This window comes from Pogona vitticeps, chromosome 11, assembly GCF_051106095.1.
Source record: "Pogona vitticeps strain Pit_001003342236 chromosome 11, PviZW2.1, whole genome shotgun sequence".
In the NCBI taxonomy this organism is placed as follows: Eukaryota; Metazoa; Chordata; class Lepidosauria; order Squamata; family Agamidae; genus Pogona; species Pogona vitticeps.
Window position 1 is genome coordinate 20933539 of NC_135793.1, and position 13707 is coordinate 20947245.

The 13707-nt window shown below is 40.9% G+C and overlaps 1 protein-coding gene across 2 annotated transcripts in view; it reads right to left on the reverse strand.

Annotated features, from left to right (window-relative positions):
- AFF2 (ALF transcription elongation factor 2) overlaps positions 1–13707 on the reverse strand; it is a 413936-nt gene that overhangs the window by 77745 nt on the left and 322484 nt on the right. For both annotated transcript variants that reach the window (XM_078380609.1, XM_072981115.2), the window contains one exon: positions 12951–12988. In XM_078380609.1, the coding sequence (XP_078236735.1) occupies positions 12951–12988 (38 nt within the window). The remainder of the gene's footprint in view (positions 1–12950; positions 12989–13707) is intronic.

The window sequence follows — 13707 nt, forward strand, 5'->3', positions numbered from 1 at the left end:
GGTTATGCAAAACTGGTTCTTGGGAGGGTTGCAATCCAAAATGGGAGGGTTGTAATCCAAAAAAGCTCATTCTAAAATATATCCATTCTATCTTAATATATCTTGATGGTACAGTACTTCCATAATTTTTGCTCTTGTTTTAAAGGGGCTTTTACAGTTTGTGTTCGAACTTCAGAGGTAAACCATAGAAACCACTTTGATAAAAGGATCAGTAGTTTATTTCCAATTTTGGCATAATACTTGGAGGCAACTGGGAGTTTAAAAACAGCTATGGGCAATATGTGTCTTATCTAGGCTCCAGGTCAACAAAAAATATCTATCTGTCTACATCTACCTCTATATCTCTATTTGGCTGAAGAAGAAATGCCAAAGAAATTCTCTCTCTCTCTCTCTCTCTCTCTCTCTCTGTAGCTAAAACTTGCCAGCGACAGTTAATCCAAGATTTTATACTAACAAATTATTTTGACTTTTTTGAGGCAACACGTTTACAGTTGCGGCACTGAAATTTTAATTTTGTGCTCTAATGAACAGAAATCGATCTGTACTCCATGTTGGGAAAACGTATGATGGCTGCATAATTGAGAGAACTAAACACACACACAGAGACACACACACACACAATTTTAGCCAACTGCCGGTAGATGAAAGTGTAGAAAGGACAGCCGAGATGTGAAATGACACCAGACACCATGTTTGGTTAGGACGAGACTTTGAAAGCTCTCATGTATGCATTGACCATAATTCTTTTCCCATGTTTGGGTAATTGCGTATTTAAGGCTGATTGTTGGTTAAAGAGGAACTTCTCATCTTTTCTTTTTAAACTAATACATTTTTTGAAAAAATTATAGGGACGGATGTTTGGTTTAGAGGGAAAGAATTTTACGTTGGCTTGATCTATTTTCTCATAACTGTAACACTGATTGAAACGCTTTGCTTTGCACTAGAGGTGGGCAGGAACCATCGTGCCCGCAGTTTATGCCAGTTCGTCCTGTGGCCGAACAAAGGGTTTGGCACTTCCCAGCCTCGTCTCCTTTGGTGGGCGCCCACTCAGAGGCCAGTGCCCAGAGGAGGCGGGGCAGGGAAGCTGAGGTGCTGCCATCTCTACTTAGCATAGGCATTTGCTCTGGAGTAGGCTTATTGAATCAGTGGGGCTTTTGTGAGTCAGCTCCTCCTTATGTTTTCATTGATTCAAATGGGCCTGCTCCAGTTGTGACATCTTAAGTTAAAGTAAGTTGCAGCTAAAGTAGGCCCATTTGAATTACTGGAATTTTTGGAGGTGTTATTGAATACTCACTGATTCAGTGGGCCTACTCAAGGGCAACTTAGTATGCTAAGCAACAGGACGTTCCGCCATACTTTCTCTGAAAAGGTTCCTAATTAGCAGGAAACTGATAAGTACGAAATTTAATACTGAAGAAATATTGTGTTGTCATAAGCGTAGAGCATCACGGCTTGGGTGTCTGTCTGCGAATTCTATCAAATAACTTAAAAAAAGTGACTGCTTTTGTAAAAACACAATCTCTGGTATGGTTTGATGTGACTTGGCTTTGTGATGTAAGAGTCTATGTCTCCTGCCAAGCCATGGTTTGTTAAGCAAGGAAAAAAAAACCCAAAACCTTAACCTAGGTTGTTGCTGGTTTATCAACCCTGGCTTGTTTAAAGGATGACATGCCGTGATATCTAAACCTCTTAGCCTGTTTTCTCAGTGACTTGGTTAACATGTTCCCCAGTTATCAACACTTACCAGTTGAACATGCTCCCCAGTTCAGAGCCAGGGTCATATAATTTTAAAAGCGCCAGAGAGCTAAGTTCAAAATCACACACAACCATGAAGCCCATTTGGTGACTCTAGGCTAGTCCTACTCTTTCAGCCTGACCTAACTGCTATGATGGTTGTCAAGATAAAGTAGGATGCAGGAGAGGCATTATTGTCATCCTCCTCCAGTGATTAATTCATGGGTTGTTCCCCAGGTACCTACCCTGATATAGCTGTTGCTAGAAATAATGGAAGAAAAACAAATGATTCAACAAACTGTGACTAGAAGTCGCAGTCTAAAAGTCACAGTTTGAGTCATTTGATATGGAATCTGGGGCTTAAAGGGCAAATCATGGCTAATATGAACCATGGTTTATTGTGACACGCTAATGCACCCAATGTCATAAAGCCATGTCAACTCAACACCTGAGAAAAGAATAAGGACATGCTTTTTGCTCATGGTGACAAAATAATGCTTTATAGAAATGAATCATAGCAAAACAAACAAACAAACAGACAGACAGACAGACAGACAGACAGACAGACAAAACCCTGGCCTGAGGCCTGTTGCTGTTTGTGTTATTTGCTGCAGTTAGTCGTCTCCTAAGCAAGAACAGCCCTTCAGTTCAGTTACACTTGTTAAGGGCTGGTGTAGCAGTATATGCCAAAGTACAGGTGCTCCTAATGACAGCTCAGAAATGCAGGCAGCAGGATTGGCCCCATGTCAATAACCAAGGAGCAGGTCTTTTGTAAAGTTAATGGCTCTTAACTGCTGACTCAAGACCAAACCACATTCTAATACTTTGCATGACAACAGGGAGAGCTTGCAAACACTATTTCTCTCCAAGGTAATCTGAGGACTGCAGATAAACTCAGGGGGAACAAAAGAAACCAAAGGCAGTGGTAGATAATGTTGTAGTGCTTCCCCCTTAAAAAGGCCCAAAGTCTTGCTCTTTGACTATAATACAGCACTGCTTGTAGTGTGACATCTGATACAGCAGGTTGGAGCCCTAAACTTAGCCCCGCTTTGAGGAGAGGGGCATTGCTTATTTTAAGTCCAACTCATCTCCTGCTGATGCACAGTCTTGGGTCTGAAGTCAAGGTTTTGTCCCTTTCCTTCAGACTCAGAATCTTAGAAGGCTTTGTTTGACTTTATCATTCGTTCGTTCGTTCGTTCGTTCGTTCGTTCGTTCGTTCGTTCGTTCGTTCGTTCGTTCGTTTGTAAAATAATTATTTGTTTTTTGTGTCTTGGTGTCCTTAGTTGTTCCTTCAAAATCTATATTCTCTCTATACAGTATATAAATGTCCCAGTTCAAGTAAAGAAGCTGAGCATCATCACTGGGCCCTCCCTCTGACAAGTTGGGAGGTGGGTGTGGGGATTGGAGAGAGACCAGCAAACACAATTCAGACACAAAACTGCCAAACATGGCAATCTTTCTATCCCACCAGAAGGGCTGCTAATGAATTTGCTGCATGAACGCACCAACAAATTCGGCAACTGGAAGTATGCTGGCCGGCTGAACGTGGTCCTGGCATGAGAACGCCCATTTGTACCCATTCCGGATTTCCTCTGGAGTATGAGTCTTATCCAGGGGTGATTTTCCAATAAAATCAGCCTCAATTATTGCTAGCACCAGAGCAACCCTGCAGGGAGGCCAAGAGGCAATTCAAGCATTGGGAGAGAAAAAATGCTACACGAAGCAAAATTAACCTTGCAGCGCTATTATCCTCTGAAACATTGAGCTAGTTTCTCCTCTTCTTTCCAGATTAATTGACCCTAAGTGGATGGGGGTGGGGAGAGGTGGAAATCTACATATATTTTCTAACTCCATTGATTGAAAAATACAAATTAATCAAAAGTTGTTTAACATTTGCAAGCATTAAAAAGAAAAGAAAAGAAAAGCGGAAGCAATGAAATTGGTAGTCATTTAAGGGACATAAAAGCTTGTTGATATTGTGTGTGTATGTGAGCGTAAGCACATTATTAAACTGAGTAAATGGAGGAAAAAAGCTGCAGTTTCAGGGGTGATTCAATGTGCTTGTAAAGAGAAACAAAACCGAGCAATGGTGAAATGTGCATTGTGAGCTCGGCGCTTAGCTGAGCATCCTGCTTGGTCCGTGGCTACTCTCTTAACTACTACACCCCATCTAACCACATTTACACTTGTCCTTTTTAGAAGGAGGTGGTTTTGTGCTCTCTCTAATATCTAGTACAGAGATTCCCCTACTTGCAAGTTAACAAAGCCAATGGTGACAGTTGCTGGATCTTTAGTGAAAGAATATCTGGGGTCCCATATCTGGACAGCGTAGGAAGGCAAGGTTTTTCTAAGAAGATCATGAGCTATATCCTTAGAATATTGGGAAAAACATCTTAACTGTTAGAGCAGCATGACAATGGGACCCATCACCTTGGGAGGTGGTGAGCGCTGCAACGCGGGAGGCCTTCAAGAGAAAATTGGACAAGATCAGATCCTTGATTTGCATTCCTGCCCTGAGCAGAGGGTTGGGCTAGATGACCTTAGAAGCCCCTTCCAACTTATATTATTCTATTATTCCATGATCCCTCTTCTTCCCTTTCAAAATTCACAAATTACAAAATTTCTTCAAATATTTGAAAGAAAGGACTTAAAAGTTTCCACCTGGGAAAAGATGAAACTGAAAGTTATCTCCCTTTTTTTCTCCCCAGAGTATGCATGTTCTTAGGCGCTCCTTTTTCCTTTCACTCCTATTGACATTCAACTGTCTTTGTTCTTATCAAGTTGCCTTCAACTTAGGGTGACCCTTGCAAACTGAAGCCTGTGGTTTCCTTTAGTGGGTCAATCCATCTCATAGTTGATCTTCCTCCTTTCCTGCTGCTTTCAACCTTTCCCAGCATTATTGTCTTTTCCAGAGAATCCTGCCCTCTCAAGATGAGCTCAAAGTAGGACAGCCTCAGTTTCATCATTTTTGCCTCCAGAGATGGATCAGGCTTGATTTTATCTAGGACCAACTTACTCATCTTTGTGGTGAACCCAATGCCCAAAGCTCTCCTCCAGCACCATACTTCAAATCAGCAGCTTTCTTTACTGTCCAGGTTTCACACCCATACAGGGTGATCAGGAATACTAGAGTGTGGATGATCTTGGCCTTGGTATCCAATGACACATCCTTAGAGTTGATCTTTTCTAATTGCTTCATCTCTGCCCTTCTGAGTCTCAGTCACCTTCTGATTTCTTGGTTGATGGGCTATTATTTTCTTTTCTTTTTGCTTATTCTAATTAGGATTATGACAGATACCGTTTCTTCGGTTTGAAATAGTTCTATCGGTATTCCATCTACCACTGGTGATTTATTTCTTCCATGGGCTTTCAGAGTTGATTTCACTTCATTTTCTAAAACTGCAGGTTCATCATCATCATCGGATTCTTCTTCAAAGGAATCTGTCATCCTTTTATCTCTTCTGTATAGTTCTTCAATATGTAGTTTCCACCTTCACTTTATTTTATTCTCGTCAGAGTATGTTCTCTTGTTGGTCTTTCAAGCATTCCTAATCTAGGTTTACATTTCCTTCTAATTTCTTGGATCTTTTGGAACAGATCTCTTGTTTTTCCTCTTTTACTGATCTTGTCTATTCCTTTGCATTGGCCATTGCCAATGACAGTTGCCAAAAAGTTGCATTTGGGACTCTTAGTTATTTGCTTTTAGTTTGCTTTTCACTTGTCCTTGATAATTTTGAGTGTTTCTTCAACAGTCTTTAAACCCTCAAAATCAGTAAGTTTGCTTGATCATCATTGTACTACTTCCTTTTATCTTTTAATTTAAAAACTCAAATTGTCCCCAGACATGGAGCATCCCTTAGTATGCAGAAACCATGGCTTTCATCTCCCTTGAATTACTCTGTTTTGCTGCAAGACTGATAGACCTGGAAGCATCACAGTCATTGTTCAAAGCTATGGCAATTTTATGCAAAATTGAGTATTGGCAACCATTCCTTTTGTTGACAGACTGTCTTTTGCACTATTTCTAATTACACCTTTTTGGAAGTGCTGGTTGACATTGTAATTGTTGACACTGGTTGTTTATTGGCCAGATATAAATTTGGTCTTCTCATCACATATCTACCTGTAGAGTCACAGACTCAGGCTGTTGTCTCAAGTCTCATGTTACAGTCTGTCAATATAGATGATTATGTACTTAAAAAATCTGTGTACTACCCTTCATTCTAACGTATTTCAGGATGTTATACAGAAATATAAGTAGAATTTGATAAAAACCAGGAGATCACCCTTCATATAGATGAGCCCTGGGAGGCAAGGCACAAGACACTGGGGAGAAGCAGGAAAAGAAACTAAAAATACCTGGGTAAATGTTTTGCTCTGGTACTGAAAATGTTGCAACGGTAGTGCTATTTGAACATCTTTAAGGAGAGTGAACATTTCAAATAGTTTGAAAAACTCCAGAAAGACCCTCTTTGTTGTGTAGAAATTAAAGTGTTTCTCCCCCCTATATGAGTCTGATACCACCTCAGATTGGTGGAGGCTGGTGATTCTGAAGTTGTGAAGGTAGTCAATCTGCCCCAGGTTGTAGTCTAAATATTTGAGCTCTTTTGGGCACTAAACCTAGTTTGGGGATAAAATTCAGCACCTTGGACAGCATTTGTAAAAAAACATGGACTAAACCTGGAGAGGATTCCTCACCTTCTCCGCACAACATTGAGATCACCAGCTTTCACCGTCTTCATGATCATGGTTCCATCCTACGGTGCCTAGAGAGTTATAGTTTGGCTAGGTTTGCCTAATTCTTTGCTAGAGAACTCTGCTGCACCATCGCAAAGTACTCTGGTCAAAGCCAGACTTGCAATTCCTTCCATGCCTTTGATTTGAGACTCCAGGATTGAGACTGGTTATGCCTCCCAGCCCCATGACCGGCCTTTACTCCTCCAATGCTCTGGAGATATTCTGCCCTCCTCTATTTTGGATAAGAGTTTATGACAGCTGTTTGAGCCTCACTGCAGAAACAACTATACATCACCAAGAAGAGAAGAAATCCTAAAACAAAATATATTTTAACCCCACAAATCCAAGGTTTAACAGGAAGGGTGAACAAGCAGGGCTGCCACTCCAACCTATGAATGCCCCTGAGTTCATTGCTCTGCCCTTTGGATGCCCCAGAAACACAGAACTACCCCTGATTTTGGCCTGTTTTTACACATTTGTATGAGGAGAGTGGGCGTCCTTGCTCTAAACCAATGGTGTCCAACCTTGGCCCTCCAGATGTTGTTAGACTACACCTCCCAGAACCCTTCACCACCACCTCTGCTAGCCAGGATTTCTGGGAGTTGAAGTCCAAGAACATCTGGAGGGCCAAGTTTGGACACCACTGCTCTAAACCCTCATCCTGATCCTCTGCGGTTCTTTCTAGCCATGTGTTGAAAAGGATGCTGAAAACAGCTTCATCTTTCATTTCTTGAGCCATAGTACCTATCTGGGCAATTGAACATGCATCCAAAGTGGTAGCTGCCTGAATTAGATCTTCACTCTGCAGGCTACACACAATTTTAACACCCACTGGGGTTAGTACAGAGCCGATTTACCAGTTTGCACTGTGGTAGCATTGAATGCTTTCCTAAGGTATGAAAAGAGCTTTATTTTGGTTATCTTCCAGACTGATAAAAAATGTATCTTTTCCAACTCTGCTGAGAGAATAAATCCCCCCAATAAAGGGAGGGGGAAAGAGAGAAAAAGAAGCAGAGTTATTATTTTTATGCCTAAAGTAGTACATCTTTAAGCAGCTGTGATGATTCTGGACTAAATCAGAGAGAAAATTGCAAAGAAAGGGAAAAGATCTAAAGAGACAATCAAGCTCAAATACAGCCACGTAGGGATAGTGGAATTGTATGAACTTTGTAAAAACCAGAATTTACATTTTTTTAAAAAAACAACACACAGCATTGGGGGATTTACGTGATATCATCAACAGGGATTTATGTTTCTTGACAAGCCGTTTAGGAGATGCATGCCTTATAATTCCTTCCTAATACTACCTTAAACTCATCAAAGTAATTTCCTGCATTTGCTAGTGCGGAAAGAAGCATTAGTATGGCATAGGTATGTGGCACACCTTATTGAGCTCCATTACTCATCTCAAGGGGATATATGTGGATGGATCTGCCAGGTGGCCTTCCATCTAAGCACTGGGAAGACTAAGCCGTACTTTGATTTAGTGGTGGGGCTGTGTTGTTGTGGGTTTTCAGACCTGGCCATAGAAAAGTGACTGAACTAATGCAGGGCACAGCATGTCCTACGGCTTGCTTCCTAGCTCTGGGACTATCCAGTATGGTCTCTTAAATCTCCATAAAGAAAAAACACAAATGGTTTTATGCCAATTGCACTTTTAATTTCTAGAATAATGGACTGGTTATCCTGGCCCCAGTTTTGCACTTTTTCACCTTATTTAAGTCTTTCCCCTATATTAGAACTTACTACCTGCTACTTTGGGTGGGGGGGGAATCCACCTTCCAAAACAAGCCAAGGCCCTTCTCCTGAAATAGGTTGGGATGGCCAGTCATCTCTCCTTGATGGTTTAGTGATGGCGAACCTATGGCACATGTGCCACAGCTGGAATGCAGAGCCCTCTATGTGGGCACATGAGCATTAAGTCGCCATCAAGAAATACTTACCCATCCTCCGATCCCAGATTTCAGCACTCCCCTCTGCTGGTGCAGTGGGACAGCAGCGGGAAGCAATACGGCATTACTAGTCTAGCCGGACAGAGGATTGGAGGACTGGTAAGTATTTCTCTGTTAATACACCCCAAGGGAGGAAAAAAAAGAGAGAAGCATTTAACCCTTGCAGTACAGGGGCAGTTGGCGCAGTGGTTAAAACGCTGTACTGCAGCTAAAACTGTGCTCACGACCTGGGGTTCAAATCCCAGGTAGCCGGCTCAAGGCTGACTCAGCCTTCCATCCTTCCGAGGTCGCTAAAATGAGTACCCAGCTTGCTGGGGGGGCAATGTGTAGCCTGTATAATTAAAATTGTAAACCGCCCGGAGAGTGCTTGTAGCGCTATGGGGCGGTATATAAGTCCAATAAATAAATAAATAAATATATATAAATTTTCTAAACTAAAACCTCAGTAATCAGGTTTAATTGCACAGTTGACACGTTGAAATAAATAAGATGGTTTTGTGTTGAAGTTTGGGCACTCGGGCTCAAAACGGTTCACCATCATTGGTTTAGGAGATGCAGTTGGCTATTCCTACGGCCTATAAAATGTTCACTAAGCTACTTTTGAAATGAACAGGAAGGAAAGAGAAGTAGTCTGCATTATACCTATTCTTCCCCCAGTTCACATACACTCTGAAAACCATCTGGTTCATGGACGTTTTGATGACTACAGGTTAAGAATTCTTGTCATAGAGAAAAGTGGGCAATTTATTGATTGATTGATTGATTGATTGATTGATTGATTGATTGATTGATTGATTGATTGATTGATTGATTGATTGATTTGATTTGATTTGATTTGATTTGTATCTCACCCATCTGGTCTGGTCGACCACACTAGGCGGCTTCCAATAAATATTTAAAATAAAACATAAAGATTTAAACCCTTGCAGTCATGCATTCTACTGTTTGTGCACCACTTCCAAAAAGACCCTGTTTCTCGTACTCACTGACTTTCATTCTGGGGATAATGGGACAGAGAGCAGTTCTCCCCCCTCTGGTTGAAGAATTACAAGCAAGAGGGTGGTTTAATTTTGACATCAGTTCCAATGCTGCTTCTTCAAAGACTTTCTTTTTTTTTTTTTTAATGCTTGCAAAGCCTTCTGTTTCGAAGCTCGGAAGCTCAAACTTGGTGTTAAATGATTCCTTAACATTGAATGAAATGTGATTCTAGCAGACAGCCACAATGTCAGCAACACGTAACAGCAAAGAATATTTCTTTACACTAATGACAACTGAGAACCTTCCTTTCATCTCCCCACCCTCTTTTCATATTGTAACAGATGTCAACTCCAGTTAGATTCAATTCAACTTATTAGTGCGTGGCTTTTAGCCAACAGCCATTCACATTTACAGTATACTATCACATATGTCTTAATAAGAGAACTGCATTTTAAAAAATGTATGTGATAAGTCACATATGCTGAGAGGAATGTGTGCATCTTCCATTTGTGGTGACAACGGCTTTGCCAAATGCAGTTAGCAAAACCGTAACGTTCAAGAGGAATTTCTGATGAGTTAAAGAACACAACAGAAATGACAACATCAGGACATGCTCACAGAAAAGGGAGATGAACCTTCATTGCTTTGTTGAACGTAAGTGTGCTTCTTTTTGTACACAAAGACTTTTCCTACTGTCACAGTTTTCTACCGATTCTCTGGTGTTCTTACCTTCAGGAAAACCATTCACAATCAACATGTCTTGAACGAAATCCCAAAAGATATGTGTAGGACATGTTTCAAATTCCACTAGTATCTGTGTGCTTCTGGGACACTGGCTAACCCCCTCGGGCCTCATGGCCACCCATGTAAACTGACAGTGTAATTGATCGGGAGTGCACTCTGAATCTGGAGTGGGAAAGCTATGGTTTGGAATTCAGATCCAAGATGCCCCAGCCAACATGGGAAATATCAGAGGAATAAGGGAGTTGTAGGTGAAAACATCTGGAGGGCCAAAGCACGGACACAGAAACACACAGAACAAGCATGGATAGACTAGCCATTTAATCAAAAGAGCCAAGCAACCCATCCAAGGCTTCTAAATTTTTAAAATCTCCACAACAAGGCAGCAGCTGTCACAGCTTAGCTGCACACCTTTGCAATGCAGTTTGTACAAAAATCTTTCTCATAGGTGCGAAATTCTCACAGAAAATATCGCACGGGACAGCTCAAAAAATTGTCCTCTTGTCATTTCTGGACCAAGTGAAACCATATACAGTGGTGCCTCGCAAGACGAATGCCTCACAGGACAAAAAACCTCGCAAGATGAATGGTTTTGGAAATGGGGGTTGATGACTAGCAAGACAAATGTTCCTATGGCCGTGCTTCACAAGACGAATGTTTTGTTCCTGCCTCATGTTTGCTGATTTTTAAATGTTTTTCTATGATGTTTAAAAAGTTAAAGTTTTTTGATTGAAATTTTTTGAAATCATCTGCACAATATGTATGGCTTTAAAGAGCACTTAATAAACTCTTTGTAAACCAAATTTGACTTTGTTCTGACTTTTTTTTTGTCCACAGGAACGCATTAATTAGATTTCAATGCATTCCTATAGGAAAATGCGTTTTACAAGATGAATTTTTCACAAGACAACATTAACCACGGAACAAATTAAATTCATCTTGCGAGGCACCACTGTACTTACAAAATCTGTTTTAAGGTCCTGGAATCGAGAATTAAGAAATGAAAACTATTTTTCCCAAAAGGTTGGTCCACTGGAAAGCTTTCTCACACTTGTGCTATCATAGTGGAAGGAAACGGTGCAAAAGTACTGCATTCGTGCGACAGAACCTTCTTGTGGCTTTTTCCTCTTGAAAATGAGAGGGCTGTTCCTATGCTAATTTCCCTGTCACAAAAAGCAGAGATGCACAGTGAAGAGGGAGACGCACACTGAGGCCTGCCGGAGAGATGCTTCCACTTTTCTCCTCAAAACTATCTCATTAATGAGGATTGCCTTGCAGTCCTAAGAACTCCGGCTTGAAGGGGAAAACAGCAACTTTGCACAGGTGGGCAAACTAATAAAAATGTATCAGAAATGCCAAGCAGAATGCAATTAATATGCCTAATTTACTCCCCTGGGAGCTAATTGAAGCAAAAATCCATGAGCACATTCAAAAAGAAGTCCAACAGAAAAGCAGTAGAGAATAAATTATACATGGAGTTAGAGAGATGGAGACTCATTGCTTGGTTGCTGGATTTAATTCCCCTGCTCCCCCAAAAAACTTTAGGTCTCAGACCTGAGACATGTAATCATTTTGTGAAGTGCAAGAAGAATTTCTGCTGTACAGATGACTACACATGAAAGGAATTGAGATCATGGTGAAACTTTTGAGAATATTAGACTGAAACTGGAAGACATTTTAAAAAATAGATACACTAGATACAGTGGGCTCAATTTTCATCAATATTGCAAACATTATCCCCTCCGTCTTCATGCCATGGGTCTGATCCTGACCAGGCTTCCTTGCCACTGATATCTGAAAACAGTTACAGATGCTTTAAGGCTGTCATACACATAATGTAATATGGAGTTTAGCCTGTTGACTGTAAATGTCATATATTTAATAGGGGTGTATCAAATTTAGTTCCACATGGATCAGATCTCATGAACGAATGGGACATGTTCAACTAGTAGTTGTGTAAACACCATTGATTCATTGACTTAAATCCAATTGTTAGTCATTCATTCATTCATTCATGTGTAGTCACAGGTCATAATGAAGAGTTCTGACTAAACGCGATCCACCTGGAGCAGGAACTGGCAAGCCACTCCAGTATCCTTGCCAAGAAAACTCCATGGACAGAAACAAAAGGCTATGAACTTCAGGATGCATCATCATCATCATAATGGAATAACAAAACAGTAAGTCTCTACTGGTCACAGAAAGCAGTAAAAAATATTAGCGAAACACAGTGTGGCATGCCTTTGAATCTGGTGTCTGGCAAATAGCTTAACTCTCCTTGTCGATCTCGTTTTCAAAAGACATGGGAACATTTTCCATATGCATAAGCAGTTCTCGGCAACAGGATAGGACAGCCTTGGCGCAAAAATATTATTCCCATGTGTCCGACATACTCCATGTTATTTCCCCTCTGTCAGACCTTCCCTGAGATTGCAATTAAAAAAATATAATCTTTTTAGCATGGGCCCTCTCCCCCCTGAAGGCTAGGAGATCACTGCTCTGAATGTGATTATAATATCATTTAGCAGCTATTCATAGATTAGCAGCTATTCATAGATGGCACAACAACAAAAAATTTATGTAAACCAGGGGCATGGAGCTATGAAAAATCAAAAGCCTGTCCTTGCTGATCAGGGACCTTTTCTTCTTCTTCTTCTTCTTCTTTTTTTTTTATGGTGATGACTCTCCAGTAAACTGAATCACAGTGTCTATTTTTATTGCATCGGTGTAGACTTTTTACTTGTGCCCATTTGCTTGAAGTTCATTAAACTTGATTTTTTCCCCCCAATGGATATTAAAATCACTTACTTTACAGGAATGTTTCGGGACTTTGTCTTCTCTGTGGTCTATAAATAAAAAAGGAAAGTGAAAGAGCTGTTAGCTAACCTTAGACAGTTTGACCTTTTAGATAGGGGGAAAAAAACCCTCAAAAGATTTATTTTTTAAAAAAAGCCAGCATATTTCTGGAAACTGAAAATGAACATAGCTATGGAGGCTTTCATAATTAACCACATAGCACAGCAGGAGATACTCCCGTTCTATCCGTTTTAATGGGTTAGGGTTGTAGTGCGGAGTGGTACATATTAGCAACATAACAGCATTTCAGACCTGCAGATGATAAAGATATGGCATGACTAATAGAGCGGGTACTTCATAAGTGGTGAATCTTTGCAGTTGTGTCCAGCACAGGGTGGACAATTACACATCAAAGGAAAATGTGCACCTCCAAAATGGAGACCAAAGTTTATGCGGATCTGCATAAACCTGCATGTGCCATTACAGACGTAAAGGTGCAAAATTAGGAATGATATCCATACTTTCAACTGAATTGCACTGCATGGCAGCATATTGGTGGAGGCGGGGGGGGGGCAAGTGACCTGTAGACTTGTCCAGCTCCTGCTAAATGCAGATGAGGAATTCCAAAGTCCTTGACCTCCTCACTTAATCTTCTTTATATCGCCCTTGGATTGGACAGTCCTTCAAACAGGGGACACTTTTAGAAGGGCAAGTGTCCTTTGGCAGCCTATCAATTGGAAAAGGGTCTTCGCTGAATGAGGATGTGTGG